This window comes from Coregonus lavaretus, assembly GCF_964263955.1.
Source record: "Coregonus lavaretus genome assembly, chromosome: 1".
NCBI classification, from domain to species: Eukaryota; Metazoa; Chordata; class Actinopteri; order Salmoniformes; family Salmonidae; genus Coregonus; species Coregonus lavaretus.
Window position 1 is genome coordinate 91,917,767 of NC_139988.1, and position 21,252 is coordinate 91,939,018.

The 21,252-nt window shown below is 44.7% G+C and overlaps 2 protein-coding genes across 3 annotated transcripts in view; both read right to left on the reverse strand.

Annotated features, from left to right (window-relative positions):
- LOC311136557 (striatin-like) overlaps nucleotides 1-6,689 on the reverse strand; it is a 108,770-nt gene extending 102,081 nt beyond the window's left edge. For both annotated transcript variants that reach the window (XM_084170739.1, XM_084170738.1), the window contains exon 1: nucleotides 6,337-6,689. In XM_084170739.1, coding sequence (XP_084026865.1) covers nucleotides 6,337-6,543 — 207 coding nt within the window. In that variant the 5' untranslated portion in view covers nucleotides 6,544-6,689. The remainder of the gene's footprint in view (nucleotides 1-6,336) is intronic.
- Nucleotides 6,690-7,504: 815 nt separating this feature from the next.
- LOC311132856 (HEAT repeat-containing protein 5B-like) overlaps nucleotides 7,505-21,252 on the reverse strand; it is a 97,202-nt gene continuing 83,454 nt past the window's right edge. The window contains 7 exon segments of the mRNA XM_084166211.1: nucleotides 7,505-9,264; nucleotides 13,297-13,510; nucleotides 13,674-13,825; nucleotides 15,547-15,669; nucleotides 16,275-16,376; nucleotides 17,105-17,229; nucleotides 18,076-18,226. Coding sequence (XP_084022337.1) covers nucleotides 8,957-9,264; nucleotides 13,297-13,510; nucleotides 13,674-13,825; nucleotides 15,547-15,669; nucleotides 16,275-16,376; nucleotides 17,105-17,229; nucleotides 18,076-18,226 — 1,175 coding nt within the window. The 3' untranslated portion in view covers nucleotides 7,505-8,956.

Below are 21,252 nucleotides of genomic sequence, written 5' to 3' on the forward strand. Positions count from 1 at the left end.
ACATATCTTGCATTACTCATCTCATATGTATATACTGCATTCTATAACATTCTACTGTATCTTAGTCCATGCTGCTCTGTCATTGCTTGTCCATATATGTATATATTCTTAAATCCCATTCCTTACTTAGATTTGTGTGTATTGGGTATATGTTGTGAAATTGTTAGATATTACTTGTTAGATATTACTGCGCTGTCGGAGCTAGAAGCACAAGCATTTCGCTACACCCGCAATAACATCTGCTAAACACGTGTATGTGACAAATACAATTTGATTTGATTCGATCATTTTCAACAATCCTGCAGAAGGTTTCTATGGATGCATTGTGTTTGGGGGGAGGTAAGAATGAACTTTTCCCGTCGTTCTCGTCGTTGGGGTCTGGTTCGTCCGGTCTAAGCAGGTCCTCATCATCCGATTCAGAGTCAATGGGGATACATGGAGTCCAACTTTCATCTGTTACAATTGCTAACTGTAACTGTACATTTCTGACTAGAGCCTGCCATATTTTTATAAACTTTGCGTTTTCCCTCCGAAATTCAAGTGCTGTTGTGCGCTCTGCGTAACCGTGCGCAAGTCAACTAATGTGATACAATGAGGTGCGCACATGGATATTTCAACAACCGGTTGGTCGATTTTGACATGTGACCCCTCTATCGAAAGTTCTGGATCAGTAGAATTAGATTAGCACAATTGCGAGCCACTGGGATTGCATCATATATCCAGACGATGGCGACAAAACAGTGCCTGTTGTGATTGAAACAAACTACTGACTTCATCTTCAAACACCATGGCCATGTAAAACGATGGAAACTCACTGAAATCGACTCGGAATGAGAGAGAGAGAGACACTAGAGTATCTTTTCAAGGGGTTTTATTCGATCAGACACTACTTTTGGTAACAAAAACAACAAAGCTGGAGACTCTTATCTCCCTCAATAACTTTAAGCATCAGTTGTCAGAGCACCTTACCGATCACTGCACATGTACACAGCCCATCTGAAATTAGCCCACCCAACTACCTCATCCCCATATTGTTATTTATTTTGCTCTTTTGCACCCCAGTATCTCTATTTGCACATAATCTCTTGCACATCTAGCATTCCAGTGTTAATACTATTGTAATTATTCTGCACTATAGCCTATTTATTGCCTTACCTCCATAACTTGCTACATTTGCACACACTGTATATATATTTTCTGTTGTATTTTTGACTTTATGTTTTTTTACCCCATATGTAACTCTGTGTTGTTTTTATTGCACTACTTTGCTTTATCTTGGCCAGGTCGCAGTTGTAAATGAGAACCTGTTCTCAACTGGCTTACCTGGTTAAATAAAGGTGAAATAAAAATAAATAAATAAAATAAAGGTAAGACGCAGTTTGTTGTTGTGATAAAAAAAAAATGAAAGTTGGTTATTGACTTTCTTTGATTAATAGTTTAGTGAATGTTGGTCATAGAGAAACACGGCTATCACTGTTGGAATCCGTGAGGTAGCAGCTTTCGAATGGTGTATCGTTTGTGTAGATAACTTATTTCTCTCAACCTATCTGTCTACGAATATACAGGCATGCACGGTTTCAAAATACAGTACTGGTTTTGCTATATGCTTATATATTTATTTGGAGTGGGAATATTATTTCATTTGGGCAACAACAGTTTAGCTAGATTCACAGTTGAGACGCTTCTCGTTCCAGTAGTGTATAACATTCAGGTATTCACATGTTTAAAAAACTGTACTACATCATTGTTTGAGATTGCGGGAGGAGTACCCCGGATATGGGGAACCTCGGGGTGAAGAGGTTAAATCAAGGATCTCTCTGTACTTTGCTCCGTTCATCTTTCCCTTAATCCTGACTAGTCTCCCAGTACCTGCCGCTGAAAAATATCCCCAAATTATGATGCTGCCACCACCATGCTTCACCATAGCGATGGTGCCAGGTTTCCTCCAGACGTGAAGCTTGGCATTCAGGCAAAATAGTTCAATTTTGGTTTAATCAGACCAGAGACTCTTGTTTCTCCTGGTCTGAGAGTCCTTTAGGTGCCTTTTGGCAAACTCCAAGCGGGCTGTTAAGTGCCTTGTACTGAGGAGTGGCTTCCGTCTGGCCACTAGCATAAAGGCCTGATAGGTGAATTGCATCAGAGATGGCTGTCCTCTGGAGCTCTTTCAGAGTGACCATCGGGTTCTTGGTCACCTCCCTGACCAAGGCTCTTCTCCCCCGAATTGCTCAGTTTGGCCAGGCGGCCAGCTCTAGGAAGAGTCTTGGTGGTTCCAAACTTCTTCCATTTAAGAATGAAGGAGGCCACTGTGTTCTTGGGGACCTTCAATGCCAAAAAAGTGGTACCCTTCACCAGATCTGTGCCTCGACACAATCCTTTCTCTAAGCTCTACGAACAATTCCTTAGACCTCATGGATTGGTTTTTCCTCTGACATGCACTGTCAACTGTGGGACCTTGTATAGACAGGTGTGTGCCTTTCCAAATCATGTCCAATCAATTGAATTTATAATAATAATAATAATAATAATAATAATAATAATGCCATTTACCAGACGCTTTTATCCAAAGCGACTTACAGTCATGTGTGCATACATTGTTTGTGTATGGGTGGTCCCGGGGATCGAACCCACTACCCTGGCGTTACAAGCGCCGTGCTCTACCAGCTGAGCTACAGAGGACTCCAATCAAGTTGTAGAAACATCTCAAGGATGATCAATGGAAACAGGATGCACCGGAGCTCAATTTCGAGTCTCATTGCAAAGCGTCTGAATACTTATGTAAATAAGGTATTTCTGTTCTTGATTTTTTATAAATTAGCACAAATTTCTAAAAACCAGTTTTTCTTAGTTATTATGGGGTATTGTGTGTAGATTGTTGAGGAAAAAAGTTAATTTTATCAATTTTAGAATAAGGCTGTACCGTAACAAAATGTGGAAAAAGTCAAGGGGTCTGAATACTTTCCGAATGCACTGTATTGTGTACAGTCGTGGTCAAAAGTTGAGAATGACACAAATACTAATTTTCACAAAGTCTGCTGCCTCAGTTTTGATGATGGCAATTTGCATATACTCCAGAATGTCATGAAGAGTGATCAGATGAATTGCAATTAATTGTAAAGTCCCTCTTTGCCATGAATATGAACTTAATCTCAAAAAAACTTTCCACTGCATTTCAGCCCTGTCACAAAAGGACCAGCTGACATCATGTCAGTGATTATCTCGTTAACACAGGTGAGTGTTGATGAGGACAAGGCTGGAGATCACTCTTTCATGCTGATTGAGTTAGAATAACAGACTGGAAGCTTTAAAAGGAGGGTGGTGCTTGAAATCATTGTTCTTCCTCTGTTAACCATGGTTACCTGCAAGGAAACATTTGCCGTCATCATTGCTTTGCACAAAAAGGGCTTCACAGGCAAGGATATTGCTGCTAGTAAGATTGCACCTAAATCAACCATTTATCGGATCATCAAGAAGTTCAAGGAGATGTTCAATTGTTGTGAAGAAGGCATCAGGGCGCCCAAGAAAGTCCAGCAAGCGCCAGGACCGTCTCCTAAAGTTGATTCAGCTGCGGGATCGGGGCACCACCAGTGCAGAGCATGCTCAGGAATGGCAGCAGGCAGGTGTGAGTGCATCTGCACGCACAGTGAGGCGAAGACTTTTGGAGGATGGCCTGGTGTCAAGAAGGGCAGCAAAGAAGCCACTTCTCTCCAGGAAAAACATCAGGGACAGACTGATATTCTGCAAAAGGTACAGGGATTGGACTGCTGAGGACTGGGGTAAAGTCATTTTCTCTGATGAATCCCCTTTCCGATTGTTTGGGGCATCCGGAAAACACCTTGTCCGGAGAAGACAAGGTGAGCGCTACCATCAGTCCTGTGTCATGCCAACAGTAAAGCATCCTGAGACCATTCATGTGTGGGGTTGCTTCTCAGCCAAGGGAGTGGGCTCACTCACAATTTTAACCTAAGAACATAGCCATGAATAAAGAACGGTACCAACACATCCTCCGAGAGCAACTTCTCCCAACCATCCAAGAATAGTTTGGTGACGACCAATGCCTTTTCCAGCATGATGGAGCAACTTGCCATAAGGCAAAAGTGATAACTAAGTGGCTCGGGGGAACAAAACATCTACATTTTGGGTCCATGGCCAGGAAACTCCCCAGACCTTAATCCCGTTGAGAACTTGTGGTCGATCCTCAAGAGGCGGGTGGACAAACAAAAACCCACAAATTCTGATGAACTCCAAGCATTGATTATGCAAGAATGGGCTGCCATCAGTCAGGATGTGGCCCAGAAGCTAATTGACAGCATGCCAGGGCGGATTACAGAGGTCTTGAAAAAGAAGGGTCAACACTGCAAATATTGACTCATTGCATAAACTTAATGTAATTGTCAATAAAAGTATTTGACACTTATGGAATGCTTGTAATTATACTTCAGTATACCATAGTAACATCTGACAAAAATATCTAAAAACACTGAAGCAGCAAACTTTGTGAAGACCAATACTTGTGTAATTCTAAAAAACTTTTGACCACGACTGTACACAGGGCCTTTAGTTAAGAGCCCCATGAACGTGAACACATATCGCTTGCGGTACGATTTTGGAAACTTAAGGAACATATCTTTCATATCAGCGAGAAATTATTTTCTAAAAACATAAAGGTTAAATTACTACACACCTTTATAGAGTTAGGGTTCAGATACGGCCATGTCCCCATGTTAGAGCTGGTGTTTACGGAAGACAAAAGGCGGCCACCTGTGCTAATTAGCCATCTTCCATACTCCGAACACCTGTTTGTAGCGGAAGAAGCCCGCCAGAAATGTGTTGTACTGAAAAATACTGTCGGCCGCAACTGTGATAAAGCCGGTTAAAACAGTGTAAAGTAAGTGTATTACTATTTTGCCTTTGTGAAATTATTTTGACGTGATTTGAAAGTAAAAGGGATTTATGTTTCTAGAACCGTTTCGCAATTGAGAGTCGATTCACGTTTAGATTGACTATTTGGCTGCCAGAGCCAGTCTACCTCTGAAAATAACATAAGGTCCTTATACCTTAAAGGGGCAGTCTGCAGTTGCTACATAAATTACTGACATATACCCACGGATTCTTGAAGAACATTATTTATAAAATGCCTGTCGCACCCCATCAGAACCCAAAATATAAACTTTAATCCATGTGTGTAAAAAATGTAAACAAACACTGTATAGCCTCAATGTGGTTAAAACTATAGTTTTGTTATCACCGATGGCTGACAGTATATTATTGGGCTATAGTAGCCCGTACTAGTGTCACCACTCGCAATATCCCCGGTCCATGGTGCACAAGAAAGTGCCAGTTGAGCATTCCTTGAACAGCACTGGGCCAGCTGAGCTTTCCTTGAACAGCACCGGGCCAGCTGAGCTTTCCTTGAACAGCACCGGGCCAGCTGAGCTTTCCTTGAACAGCACCGGGCCAGCTGAGCTTCCCTTGAACAGCACCGGGCCAGCTGAGCTTTCCTTGAACAGCACCGGGCCAGCTGAGCTTCCCTTGAACAGCACCGGGCCAGCTGAGCTTTCCTTGAACAACACCGGGCCAGCGGAACTTTCCTTGAACAGCACCGGGCCAGCTGAGCTTTCCTTGAACAACACCGGGCCAGCTGAGCTCAAAATGTCAAGGAGGAGGAAAAGCCATGCAGGAAACGTTTGGGTCCCCTACACATTGTTCTATCCTTCAACCGTCTTCAGATGGACAATGCACAGTACTGTGGTGGGGGCATCACCAACTTCTAATGTAGTCCTATACTTTCACAGGATGTAGTTGGACACAATACGATTCAGCTGTTTAAATTATTGCATTTTCCTAAAAAGTAGCAGAGAGCAGATTGACTAGCCAACCAGTTAGTTAATTTTTTACTAGCTATAACATTAGCTAACTGGTTAGCCACCCTTTTGGGGAATTTCAGCTAGTTTAGTCATTAGCTAGTTACTAGGGTCAAAATCGGTTAGTTAACATTTTAGTTAACTAACTCGTTTGAAAAACGACTAGTTAGCTAACGTGTAAAATAAACCTCGTCCAGAACAAGCTAACTACATGGAGCTAGGCTAGTTAGCGTCTTGTTTTCACGACTCAGTTAGCTTGCTAGCGTTAGTAGCTTGACAAGAAAGAGTGGCTAACCTGGCGGTTAGCTAGCTAGCATTTACTAACCAACCAGGGAGCGGTGCGAGCTAGCTAACTACTTGCAAGGTAACTAATACTAACCACAATCACATTGGTGCAAAACCACGGCTAGTGTTACAAATCCGCTACCAGCACAAAACATCCTCTGAAAGTTGATTTAAATATAAAGTTATTCACCTGCAATTCGACGCGCTCCACCTCCCATTGTGCCCTCTCCAACTCGAAGCGGGCCCATTCGTGTTGCAGGAAGTGTAAGATCCCCGGGATACTGTAAGGAGCCCTCGCCGCCTCCCCTGCGTCCCCCTCCGGCAGCAGTACCTTCCCACCGCCCGCTAAAATCGAGTTGTTGTTGAAGAAAACGCCGGGCCCTGCCTGTTCGTCCATGGCCGGGCTCGGTTCAGGTCACGAACGGAGGGAGGGAGGGATAGCTCCTCTTTCGTGTCCTTGCTCCTTCGTGAGGTCTAGATGTAGCTGGCTACCGTAAGTAATCTGAATTGAAGAGCAGAAATAAGCCCCGGTATACCGACAGTGCTACTGGGCTCTGTGGAACTGGGCGCTCACTTTCTGACAGCTAGAGAACATGATCACGCCCACACCATGTAAGGATGTGGAGGTAGTCCGAAAAAAAAACCCACACACAAACCGAACTCCTATCAATAATATACATAATATTGTAAAAATATCAAATAAATCTTTCATTTCTAACCCACACCACAGGATGGGCGCAGCACAGGGTCATACACAGAGCAGCGGCCCTCGCCTGGGGAAGTTTGGATGCCTTCTTCAAGGGAACAACGGCCCTGTATTCAAAGCCATTGAGGGAGTTCGATTAGACTGAACCGGCTAAACCCTGTTATGGCCCGTCACGTCACCGGGAGAAAGCGGTGAGGGAAGAGCTACTTGCTCAAATCGAGCATCACCGGGTGGGCCATAATGTCAGCAAAAAAGCCTGATGAATAGTTCAGAAACATAAAACATGTATTTTCTATAAAAAGTAGTTTTCCTTGAAGGCAGGTAAAATTATGCATTTTTATAAAGAGCAAGCACTTTTGCATGTGGAAACATTGAATCCTAACTCATTACTCCACATACTTGACATATATCACTTTAGTTTTCAGCCGACTTTGCCATCGGCTTGGCCCGGGCACCCAGCTCACGCCTGGTTTCAAAACAAATGCAATCAACGTTACCCCATTCCCCAGGGCATTAATCTAATCCCCTCATTGACAACCTTTCAAAAACACATCTTCTCTATAACACAGAACTATATGATACACTATTATCAGTAGCCTACATGGTACAGCAATATAATTGTCAGTCATATTAAAATGTAATCCACAATGAATAATCTCAAAGAAGTTTTATTGACATGATACCTTTTCCAAAAACTACAGGCATTATCCAATAGCTGGGTAAATGGTCACCACGACAGTCTCCGGTCCGGTCCAGGAGCTTTGAGCTGTCATTGTAAATTAGTTGGATATCATGCACAATTCAACTTCCGTGTGCAGGTGTACAAGGAAAAACACATTCTTAACTTCGTAACATTTGGAGCATTTGAAGCAAAAACAGAAGTGAAAAAAGTGACCAGAAAAACAGTAGAATAGGTGAAAAAAAAAACTTTATTAAGGGTGGGTCGTGAGTGACTCATGAGTTGATATACCATGTTAGCGCAACATTGTCTTGTTGACATTATTTCCCCACTCGTAATGTTCAAACTGATTGATTGGTTTTTCAGGTCCTTTTTAATTTATCTTAATCTTTACCTTTAAATAATAACCCCAATTATATACAGGCAATCAAAATATTTTTGATAAAATCATTACTTTATCCTCCAAACGATCTTTCCCATTGATTTTTCATTCAGAAGTCACGTAATCATGCATCCCATGCTGTGTTAGCATGGATCATCACATATCAGTGGTAAGGTTCCTCAGTAGAACTCTGTCTCTCTCAAACAGAGAATGTTGTAAAGGATTGGCCAGTGAGAAGTCTTTTTAATATGTTGTAAAGGACAGGCCTGTGAGAGGTCTATTTAATACACAGGAACAGCAAGCAACATACTTTATGAACAGCAGATGCGAAACACTTAAATGCATTATTAAAAACGGGTGCCTTGGGTGAAGTCTAAAGACTACCTGAAAGCAGGGGATCATCTCAAAACAACAGCAAAATAAGACATTTACTTAAGGTAGACCCTTCAAAAGGTTTCCACATGCAATAAACAAATGACATTATAAACACACGCATGATTGAATCCTGTCGGACAAAGTGATCACAGTGGATACAGCCATGTTCATGTTGATGCGGCAAACATTGTAATGAAGACTCACTAGTACAGGAGTCCGCAAGGAATGATGTCAGGCCAATAAGGAAGCAAATAAAGAAAAAAACTATACTCAGCTATTTTGAAGTAGGTCCCTTTACATATTCAATGTGATCGTCCCAAATGGCACCCTATTCCCTATATAGTGCACTACTTTGGTCAAAAGTAGTGCACTATATAGGGAATAGGGTGCCATTTGGGGCGCACTGTATCCAGCTCTAAAATAATAATTATACATTGAAATGACATCAAAAGCAGTGCTCTCTCTAAAGGGTTTGGAAAGTGGACATTAAAAGACCCTTTAATGATATTGTTCACATACTAGTTTCCTTGACTTCAAGAAAACTAAGTAGAAAAATCTCATCCACCGAGAACCACGTTAAATAAAGAACATCTTAGAGACACAACTGACATATCAGGCGACAACAATATTACATCAGGATGATAAAGTAGTGTGCATTTCAGGAATATTTAGAAGAAGCTAGTCTTGAGTTTGATGGTGGGCGCAGCCTGCACAGTTGGCTGAGCCAATAGGGCTGCTGCTTTGGCTTTGCTGCTCGCCTGATTGGCTCTGACGGCCGACTCAAGGCGGGTCTTGAGCTCAGGTGCGGCTCCAATCACTGTCTTGAAGGCAGCTGGGTAGAGGGGCCCGATCCGCATCAGGTTCTGGAGAGCAAACTCATGTAGGCCCTTGGAGGCCGGAGGAGCAGAGGAGAAGGCATTGTCATCCAGGAGATAGGAGACCAGGGTGGGCACTAACAGAGCCAGCAACTGAACCCCTGTTGAAGAGGGAACAGGATGGAGAGCGTGAGAGAAAGAGGGAGAGCGTGAGAGAAAAGAGGGAGAGCGTGAGAGAAAAGAGGGAGAGCGTGAGAGAAAGAGGGAGAGCGTGAGAGAAAGAGGGAGAGCGTGAGAGAAAGAGCGAGAGAGAAAGAGGGAGAGCGTGAGAGAAAGAGGGAGAGCGTGAGAGAAAGAGGGAGAGCGTGAGAGAAAGAGGGAGAGCGTGAGCGAAAGAGGGAGAGCGTGAGAGAAAGAGGGAGAGCGTGAGAGAAAGAGGGAGAGCGTGAGAGAAAGAGGGAGAGCGTGAGAGAAAAGAGGGAGAGCGTGAGAGAAAGAGGGAGAGCGTGAGAGAAAGAGGGAGAGAGGGAGAGAAAGGAGGGAGAGCGTGAAAGAAAGAGGGAGAGCGTGAGAGAAAGAGGGAGAGCGTGAGAGATAGAGGGAGAGCGTGAGAGAAAGAGCGAGAGAGAAAGAGGGAGAGCGTGAGAGAAAGAGGGAGAGCGTGAGAGAAAGAGGGAGAGCGTGAGAGAAAGAGGGAGAGCGTGAGAGAAAGAGGGAGAGCGTGAGAGAAAGAGGGAGAGAGGGAGAGAAAGGAGGGAGAGCGTGAAAGAAAGAGGGAGAGCGTGAGAGAAAGAGGGAGAGCGTGAGAGAAAGAGGGAGAGCGTGAGAGAAAGAGAGGGAGAGAAAGGAGGGAGAGCGTGAGAGAAAGAGGGAGAGAGGGAGAGAAAGAGGGAGAGAGGGAGAGAAAGAGGGAGAGAGGGAGAGAAAGAGGGAGAGCGTGAGAGAAAGAGGGAGAGAAGGAGAGAAAGAGCGAGAGAGAAAGAGGGAGAGCGTGAGAGAAAGAGGGAGAGCGTGAGAGAAAGAGGGAGAGCGTGAGAGAAAGAGGGAGAGCGTGAGAGAAAGAGGGAGAGCGTGAGAGATAGAGGGAGAGCGTGAGAGAAAGAGCGAGAGAGAAAGAGGGAGAGCGTGAGAGAAAGAGGGAGAGCGTGAGAGAAAGAGGGAGAGCGTGAGAGAAAGAGGGAGAGCGTGAGAGAAAGAGGGAGAGCGTGAGAGAAAGAGGGAGAGAGGGAGAGAAAGGAGGGAGAGCGTGAAAGAAAGAGGGAGAGCGTGAGAGAAAGAGGGAGAGCGTGAGAGAAAGAGGGAGAGCGTGAGAGAAAGAGAGGGAGAGAAAGGAGGGAGAGCGTGAGAGAAAGAGGGAGAGAGGGAGAGAAAGAGGGAGAGAGGGAGAGAAAGAGGGAGAGAGGGAGAGAAAGAGGGAGAGCGTGAGAGAAAGAGGGAGAGAAGGAGAGATGCAAGGGAGAGATGGAGAGACGAAATGGAGGGAGACAACAAACATTGATTAACTAGATGGAACATCAACAAACATTGATTAACTAGATGGAACATCAACAAACATTGATTAACTAGATGAACATTGCATCTTGTTAGTTAACATTTGCTCTATGAAAAAAAAAAACGAATCAGTATCTCAGAGCGAGAGGACATAAAATATTCTGATCCATAAAGCTTAGTCTGAGCTAGGGTATAGAGGTGAATGAAGGGCTTAGTCTGAGCTACGGTATAGAGGTGAATGAAGGGCTTAGTCTGAGCTAGGGTATAGAGGTGAATGAAGGGCTTAGTCTGAGCTAGGGTATAGAGGTGAATGAAGGGCTTAGTCTGAGCTACGGTATAGAGGTGAATGAAGGGCTTGGTCTGAGCTACGGTATAGAGGTGAATGAAGGGCTTAGTCTGAGCTAGGGTATAGAGGTGAATGAAGGGCTTGAGCTCTCCCAGTTAGGCTACACTGCCACGACACGAGTCTAAAAGCCACAGAGCAGAAGTCCAGGCGAACGCTCCCAGCCCAGATATACAAGGCAACACATGACAAGAGGCAGTAGTTACAGGAAGGTTTTTACAGATCAGTGGAGCTGTTTACAGGGACACGTGTACCTCTAACAAGCTCAAATAGGACACAGAAAACAAGAAAAACAACTCAATGATGTGGTAAGTGGCTCTGGATGAGAGAACAGAAGCCATTTAAATGTAAGGGATAGTTCTCACGATTCAACTCTGAGGTTCTCTCTACGGAACCATGAATTGAAATATCCTGAAAGTCATATTTTACAAACTCTTAGATGTCCCCTGCATGATCTTTATTGAGGAATAAAAAAAACGATAACATCTGAAATCATGCATTTCCAAATAGCTGTCCCGATGCAGAGAAACACATGTCACCCTTTGAATGATCTGTCAGGATGGACATTTTTAGTAGTAAAATATTGAAGGGATTGAATTAGGAACCAAACTAGATTTTGTTTAGATTTTGTTTATCTGAGGTCAAAATGGGATCAAGAGGCTTGTGCCCCATATTCAGGCCATGGTGTTCTGTTCCTCTCCGATGCCCACTAGGTTCTCCAGAACCCTGATGCCCTCCTGTACGGCCTGCAGCTCTGTGAGTGTGTTAACCCTGTGTGTCAGCGTGTTAACCCTGTGTGTCAGCGTGTTAACCCTGTGTGTCAGCGTGTTAACCCTGTGTGACAGCGTGTTAACCCTGTGTGACAGTGTGTTAACCCTGTGTGACAGCGTGTTAACCCTGTGTGACAGCGTGTTAACCCTGTGTGTCAGCGTGTTAACCCTGTGTGACAGCGTGTTAACCCTGTGTGTCAGTGTGTTAACCCTGTGTGTCAGTGTGTTAACCCTGTGTGACAGCGTGTTAACCCAGTGTGACAGCGTGTTAACCCTGTGTGACAGCGTGTTAACCCTGTGTGTCAGCGTGTTAACCCTGTGTGACAGCGTGTTAACCCTGTGTGACAGTGTGTTAACCCTGTGTGACAGCGTGTTAACCCTGTGTGTCAGCGTGTTAACCCTGTGTGACAGCGTGTTAACCCTGTGTGTCAGCGTGTTAACCCTGTGTGACAGCGTGTTAACCCTGTGTGTCAGCGTGTTAACCCTGTGTGACAGCGTGTTAACCCTGTGTGACAGCGTGTTAACCCTGTGTGACAGCGTGTTAACCCTGTGTGTCAGCGTGTTAACCCTGTGTGACAGCGTGTTAACCCTGTGTGTCAGTGTGTTAACCCTGTGTGTCAGTGTGTTAACCCTGTGTGACAGCGTGTTAACCCAGTGTGACAGCGTGTTAACCCTGTGTGACAGCGTGTTAACCCTGTGTGTCAGTGTGTTAACCCTGTGTGTCAGTGTGTTAACCCTGTGTGTCAGTGTGTTAACCCTGTGTGTCAGTGTGTTAACCCTGTGTGTCAGTGTGTTAACCCTGTGTGTCAGTGTGTTAACCCTGTGTGACAGCGTGTTAACCCTGTGTGTCAGTGTGTTAACCCTGTGTGTCAGTGTGTTAACCCTGTGTGACAGCGTGTTAACCCTGTGTGACAGCGTGTTAACCCTGTGTGACAGCGTGTTAACCCTGTGTGTCAGTGTGTTAACCCTGTGTGACAGCGTGTTAACCCTGTGTGTCAGTGTGTTAACCCTGTGTGACAGCGTGTTAACCCTGTGTGACAGCGTGTTAACCCTGTGTGTCAGTGTGTTAACCCTGTGTGACAGCGTGTTAACCCTGTGTGTCAGTGTGTTAACCCTGTGTGACAGCGTGTTAACCCTGTGTGACAGCGTGTTAACCCTGTGTGTCAGTGTGTTAACCCTGTGTGTCAGTGTGTTAACCCTGTGTGTCAGTGTGTTAACCCTGTGTGTCAGTGTGTTAACCCTGTGTGTCAGTGTGTTAACCCTGTGTGACAGCGTGTTAACCCTGTGTGTCAGTGTGTTAACCCTGTGTGTCAGTGTGTTAACCCTGTGTGACAGCGTGTTAACCCAGTGTGACAGCGTGTTAACCCAGTGTGACAGCGTGTTAACCCAGTGTGACAGCGTGTTAACCCTGTGTGACAGCGTGTTAACCCTGTGTGTCAGTGTGTTAACCCTGTGTGTCAGTGTGTTAACCCTGTGTGACAGCGTGTTAACCCAGTGTGACAGCGTGTTAACCCAGTGTGACAGCGTGTTAACCCTGTGTGTCAGCGTGTTGACCCTGTGTGTGCAGCATTGCTACCGACAGTACATACGGTTCTGTTCCTCTCCCATGCCCACTAGGTTCTCCAGGACCCTGATGCCCTCCTGTACGGCCTGCAGCTCCGTGCCAGTGCCTGGCCGGCTCCGCTCCACCCCCTTCAGCTTCTCCACCATGATCGGTGCCAGGACGTGGATGTAGGGGGTGGATAACGCTCGGTTGGGGTGCTGGAACACTGAGAGGAGGAGTTGGTAACACCGCGCCTGGACCTGGGAGGGAGAACCAGATTACACACATGCAAACATACAGGGAAACATTGAGACTGGGGAGGGGGGTAAAGCAAAAAGACAAGTCTGTGTCCTCAGACAATAGACATTAAAGTCCCCAGGGGTCAGGGGTCAGGGGAGTTGAAGCGGTGTGGGCGTGTCCTACCCAGGGGTCAGGGGAGTTGAGGGCGTTCCTATAGCGGTCCATACAGCCTCGTTGCAGCACAGTGACTCCCATGACCTCTGAACTGGCGGACAGCAGGAAGAGGGTCATGGCTGTCAGCATACTGACCTCATCCATGTCGGGACGAGACTCATCTGAGGAACACACATTGGTACAGTAGAGATAGAAACACATTCATTACAACATCTACACACTCACTACAGGTCAATTACAACAACATCTACACACTCATTACTCAATTACAACAACATCTACACACTCATTACAGGTCAATTACAACAACATCTACACACTCACTACAGGTCAATTACAACAACATCTACACACTCACTACAGGTCAATTACAACAACATCTACACACTCACTACAGGTCAATTACAACAACATCTACACACTCACTACAGGTCAATTACAACAACATCTACACACTCACTACAGGTCAATTACAACAACATCTACACACTCACTACAGGTCAATTACAACAACATCTACACACTCACTACAGGTCAATTACAACAACATCTACACACTCACTACAGGTCAATTACAACAACATCTACACACTCACTACAGGTCAATTACAACAACATCTACACACTCACTACAGGTCAATTACAACAACATCTACACACTCACTACAGGTCAATTACAACAACATCTACACACTCACTACAGGTCAATTACAACAACATCTACACACTCATTACAGGTCAATTACAACAACATCTACACACTCATTACAGGTCAATTACAACAACATCTACACACTCACTACAGGTCAATTACAACAACATCTACACACTCATTACTCAATTACAACAACATCTACACACTCATTACAGGTCAATTACAACAACATCTACACACTCACTACAGGTCAATTACAACAACATCTACACACTCACTACAGGTCAATTACAACAACATCTACACACTCACTACAACATCTACACACTCACTACAGGTCAATTACAACAACATCTACACACTCACTACAGGTCAATTACAACAACATCTACACACTCACTACAGGTCAATTACAACAACATCTACACACTCACTACAGGTCAATTACAACAACATCTACACACTCACTACAGGTCAATTACAACAACATCTACACACTCACTACAGGTCAATTACAACAACATCTACACACTCACTACAGGTCAATTACAACAACATCTACACACTCATTACAGGTCAATTACAACAACATCTACACACTCACTACAGGTCAATTACAACAACATCTACACACTCACTACAGGTCAATTACAACAACATCTACACACTCACTACAGGTCAATTACAACAACATCTACACACTCACTACAGGTCAATTACAACAACATCTACACACTCACTACAGGTCAATTACAACATCTACACACTCACTACAGGTAAATTACAACAACATCTACACACTCACTACAGGTAAATTACAACAACATCTACACACTCATTACAGGTCATTTACAAGTGCTTCAACAACATCTGCAGGCCACGGCTAGGCCCGGACAGCCATCTACACGGCGCCCTGACACATAATGGGGAAACACCCGGCTACCAGGAAACACCCAGCTACCAGGAAACACCCAGCTACCAGGAAACACCCGGCTACCAGGAAACACCCGGCTACCAGGAAACACCCGGCTACCAGAAAACACCCGGCTACCAGGAAACACCCGGCTACCAGGAAACACCCGGCTACCAGGAAACACCCGGCTACCAGGAAACACCCGGCTACCAGGAAACACCCGGCTACCAGGAAACACCCGGCTACCAGGAAACACCCGGCTACCAGGAAACACCCGGCTACCAGGAATCCTACTAGAACAGTGTGCATGTTACCTGGTTGAGAGTATTCTAGAACAGAAGCCAGACTACTCCGGATCAGTCCTGTCCACTGAGTGGGGGTCTTCTCAGCCCGGGACAGAGGGGAGGTGATGATGGTCTTTATACCCTGTAGAGCAGCTGAGACAGGCAGGGGTATGGAGTTATCAGGTGCCTTCACAGCTGCCGTGTCTGTGTGTGTGTGTGTGTGTGTGTGTGTGTGTGTGTGTGTCTGTGTGTGTGTGTGTGTGTGTGTGTGTGTGTGTGTGTGTGTGTGTGTGTGTGTGTGTGTGTGTGTGTGTGTGTGTGTGTGTGTGTGTGTCTGTGTGTGTGTGTGTGTGTGTGTGTGTGTGTGTGTGTGTGTGTGTACCTGAGACAGGCAGGGGTATGGAGTTATCAGGTGTCTTCATAGCTGCCGTGTCTGTGTGTGTGTGTGTGTGTGTGTGTGTACCTGAGACAGGCAGGGGTATGGAGTTATCAGGTGTCTTCATAGCTGCCGTGTCTGTGTGTGTGTGTGTGTGTGTGTGTGTGTACCTGAGACAGGCAGGGGTATGGAGTTATCAGGTGTCTTCATAGCTGCCGTGTCTCTGTGTGTGTGTGTGTGTGTGTGTGTGTGTGTGTGTGTGTGTGTGTGTGTGTACCTGAGACAGGCAGGGGTATGGAGTTATCAGGTGCCTTCATAGCTGCCGTGTGTGTGTGTGTGTGTGTGTGTGTGTGTGTGTGTGTGTGTGTGTGTGTGTGTGTACCTGAGACAGGCAGGGGTATGGAGTTATCAGGTGTCTTCATAGCCGTCTCCTTCAGGACCCCTGTTATCAGGAAGAGTACAGTGGGGAGGATGGTCATGCTGCCTGGGGGGGGGGGGAGACAGACAGAGAGTTAGACTTGTATCCGTCAGTAATGAGGAATGACAGAGAGAGAGTTAGACTTGTATCCTTCAGTAATGAGGAATGACAGAGAGAGAGTTAGACTTGTATCCTTCAGTAATGAGGAATGACAGAGAGAGTTAGACTTGTATCCTTCAATAATCCTTCACTCCATCTCACACCAATACCCCTTTTAAAACTGCCATGTGCAACAGTTCAATCAATGGGTATATCAATTGAAATGACAATTGGACAGCAGTAACCATTGCAGATTGCACCTTTAATATGTCAACAAGGCAAACACCCCCTTCTATAAGTATCATATTTATCCCTGTCCCTAATCTCTCAGTAGCCCCGAAATCCTAATCTCTCAGTAGCCCCGAAATCCTAATCTCTCAGTAGCCCCGAAATCCTAATCTCTCAGTAGCCCCGAAATCCTAATCTCTCAGTAGCCCCGAAATCCTAATCTCTCAGTAGCCCCGAAATCCTAACTGAATCATCTCTGTTTTTCTATTGTTTCACACCCAGTGTGACTCAGTTGATTTCAAGGATATAATCAGATCTTCAGAAAGCTTCAGTCTCAGACATAACAACCACAGTCCCAGGGTGAGATGGATCCAAGGGGAGAGAGGCTATTGAGCCAGACTGAGTCTAAGGCAGAGAGACTGTTGTGGGGAGATGAATGGAGGAGACATGATGAGTGTGTGTGTTACCTGCGGGGGAGCACAGCGATGACAGCTCAGCCAGTATAGTGACAGTGTGAGCCACCAGCCGGGTGCTCTCCTCAGGCAGACGAGGCTGGGGCCGGAGGGGCAGATGGCTGGGGGACTCGTTCACCCTGGGAATAATAATAATACATGAGTTTGGGCTTTTCAATGACCCAAATATGTTTTACAATTAGGGTTGCAAAATTCTGTAAAAAATTCCCACAATTCCCAGGTTTTGCAGAAGTCCTGGTTAGAAGAGTCCCAGAATCAGGAGGGAATAAGCAGGATAACCAGGGAACTATGGATAACCAGGGAACTATGGATAACCAGGGAACTATGGATAACCAGGGAACTATGGATAACCAAGGAACTATGGAACTATGGATAACCAAGGAGCTATGGATAACCAGGGAACTATGGATAACCAGGGAACTATGGATAACCAGGGAACTATGGATAACCAAGGAACTATGGAACTATGGATAACCAAGGAACTATGGATAACCAGGGAACTATGGATAACCAGGGAACTATGGATAACCAGGGAACTATGGAACTATGGATAACCAGGGAACTATGGATAACCAGGGAACTATGGATAACCAGGGAACTATGGATAACCAGGGAACTATGGATAACCAAGGAACTATGGAACTATGGATAACCAAGGAACTATGGATAACCAGGGAACTATGGATAACCAGGGAACTATGGATAACCAGGGAACTATGGAACTATGGATAACCAGGGAACTATGAATAACCAGGGAACTATGGATAACCAGGGAACTATGAATAACCAGGGAACTATGGATAACCAGGGAACTATGGATAACCAAGGAACTATGGATAACCAAGGAACTATGGATAACCAGGGAACTATGGATAACCAGGGAATTACAATAGAACACCACTGATAAGTTACAATAGAACTAAGAAGCAAAAACATAAATGAATAAAAAGACATGAATATATTACCTGGTGTTGAGTTGGGGCAGGTGGCGAACCAGGATGAACACCAGGAGCTCCATGGCAGCGAAGACCAGGGACTTCCCCGGGAGCAGCTCCCCAGTCTCACCTCCCTCTCCCTGGAGACACAGACTGTCCTTCTCCCCTCCATCCTCCTTACCTGGATGGAGATAAGTAGAGTAGATCAACAGGGGGTGAGAACATTCTGAGCCTGTACTTGACTTTAAAATCAGTAGTAATGAGCCCATTTAGGTCAAATAGATTTTAAATTAAATAGTATAAATAAATAGTATTGGTGGGTACTGCTACTGCTACTACTACTACTACTACTGCTACTGCTGCTACTGCTATTGCTGCTACTGCTACTGCTACTGCTACTACTACTACTACTACTACTACTACTACTACTACTACTACTACTACTACTACTGCTATTGCTGCTACTGCTACTGCTACTGCTACTACTACTACTGCTACTGCTACTACTACTACTACTACTACTACTACTACTACTACTACTGCTGCTGCTGCTGCTGCTGCTACTGCTACTGCTACTGCTATTGCTGCTACTGCTACTGCTACTGCTACTACTACTACTACTACTACTGTCTGGCTCAGTCTTACTCCTAGCTGAGTTGGCTGCATTTCATTCCAGAAAGTTGCTTTCTCCCTTCCACCCTCATTCACTCCCTTTGATGGAGCTGATGGATAAGTCATGGATCTCTATGCATATGGCAGTAACTAGTTGGGAGCTCAAAGAGCTGATGGATAAGTCATGGATCTCTATGCATATGGCAGTAACTAGTTGGGAGCTCAAAGAGCTGATGGATAAGTCATGGATCTCTATGCATATGGCAGTAACTAGTTGGAGCTCAAAGAGCTGATGGATAAGTCATGGATCTCTATGCATATGGCAGTAACTAGTTGGGAGCTCAAAGAGATGATGGATAAGTCATGGATCTCTATGCATATGGCAGTAACTAGTTGGAGCTCAAAGAGATGATGGATAAGTCATGGATCTCTATGCATATGGCAGTAACTAGTTGGGAGCTCAAAGAGATGATGGATAAGTCATGGATCTCTATGCATATGGCAGTAACTAGTTGGGAGCTCAAAGAGCTGATGGATAAGTCATGGATCTCTATGCATATGGCAGTAACTAGTTGGGAGCTCAAAGAGCTGATGGATAAGTCATGGATCTCTATGCATATGGCAGTAACTAGTTGGAGCTCAAAGAGGTGATGGATAAGTCATGGATCTCTATGCATATGGCAGTAACTAGTTGGGAGCTCAAAGAGATGATGGATAAGTCATGGATCTCTATGCATATGGCAGTAACTAGTTGGGAGCTCAAAGAGATGATGGATAAGTCATGGATCTCTATGCATATGGCAGTAACTAGTTGGGAGCTCAAAGAGATGATGGATAAGTCATGGATCTCTATGCATATGGCAGTAACTAGTTGGGAGCTCAAAGAGATGATGGATAAGTCATGGATCTCTATGCATATGGCAGTAACTAGTTGGGAGCTCAAAGAGCTGATGGATAAGTCATGGATCTCTATGCATATGGTAGTAACTAGTTGGGAGCTCAAAGAGCTGATGGATAAGTCATGGATCTCTATGCATATGGCAGTAACTAGTTGGGAGCTCAAAGAGATGATGGATAAGTCATGGATCTCTATGCATATGGCAGTAACTAGTTGGAGCTCAAAGAGCTGATGGATAAGTCATGGATCTCTATGCATATGGCAGTAACTAGTTGGAGCTCAAAGAGATGATGGATAAGTCATGGATCTCTATGCATATGGCAGTAACTAGTTGGAGCTCAAAGAGATGATGGATAAGTCATGGATCTCTATGCATATGGCAGTAACTAGTTGGGAGCTCAAAGAGATGATGGATAAGTCATGGATCTCTATGCATATGGCAGTAACTAGTTGGAGCTCAAAGAGATGATGGATAAGTCATGGATCTCTATGCATATGGCAGTAACTAGTTGGAGCTCAAAGAGATGATGGATAAGTCATGGATCTCTATGCATATGGCAGTAACTAGTTGGGAGCTCAACGAGATGATGGATAAGTCATGGATCTCTATGCATATGGCAGTAACTAGTTGGAGCTCAAAGAGATGATGGATAAGTCATGGATCTCTATGCATATGGCAGTAACTAGTTGGAGCTCAAAGAGATGATGGATAAGTCATGGATCTCTATGCATATGGCAGTAACTAGTTGGAGCTCAAAGAGATGATGGATAAGTCATGGATCTCTATGCATATGGCAGTAACTAGTTGGAGCTCAAAGAGATGATGGATAAGTCATGGATCTCTATGCATATGGCAGTAACTAGTTGGAGCTCAAAGAGATGATGGATAAGTCATTGGTCTCTATGCATATGGCAGTCACTAGTTGGAGCTCAAAGAGCTGATGGATAAGTCATGGATCTCTATGCATATGGCAGTAACTAGTTGGAGCTCAAAGAGATGATGGATAAGTCATGGATCTCTATGCATATGGCAGTAACTAGTTGGAGCTCAAAGAGATGATGGATAAGTCATGGATCTCTATGCATATGGCAGTAACTAGTTGGGAGCTCAAAGAGCTGATGGATAAGTCATGGATCTCTATGCATATGGCAGTAACTAGTTGGGAGCTCAAAGAGATGATGGATAAGTCATGGATCTCTATGCATATGGCAGTAACTAGTTGGGAGCTCAAAGAGCTGATGGATAAGTCATGGATCTCTATGCATATGGCAGTAACTAGTTGGGAGCTCAAAGAGCTGATGGATAAGTCATGGATCTCTATGCATATGGCAGTAACTAGTTGGGAGCTCAAAGAGCTGATGGATAAGTCATGGATCTCTATGCATATGGCAGTAACTAGTTGGGAGCTCAAAGAGCTGATGGATAAGTCATGGATCTCTATGCATATGGCAGTAACTAGTTGGGAGCTCAAAATGTTTATTATTTTTCTACTGAGCTATTTAACTTTATGTTCGTATTCTTATCTTTTGTTATTTCTCATTGTTCTTGCATTGTCCAGAAGGAACCCGCTAGTAAGCATTTCATTGGAAGGTGTATACCATATGTATCCTGTACATACGACTAACACAGGCAAACCAGTATGAAAAATGTATGCACTCACTAACTGCAAGTCGCTCTGGATAAGAGCGTCTGCTAA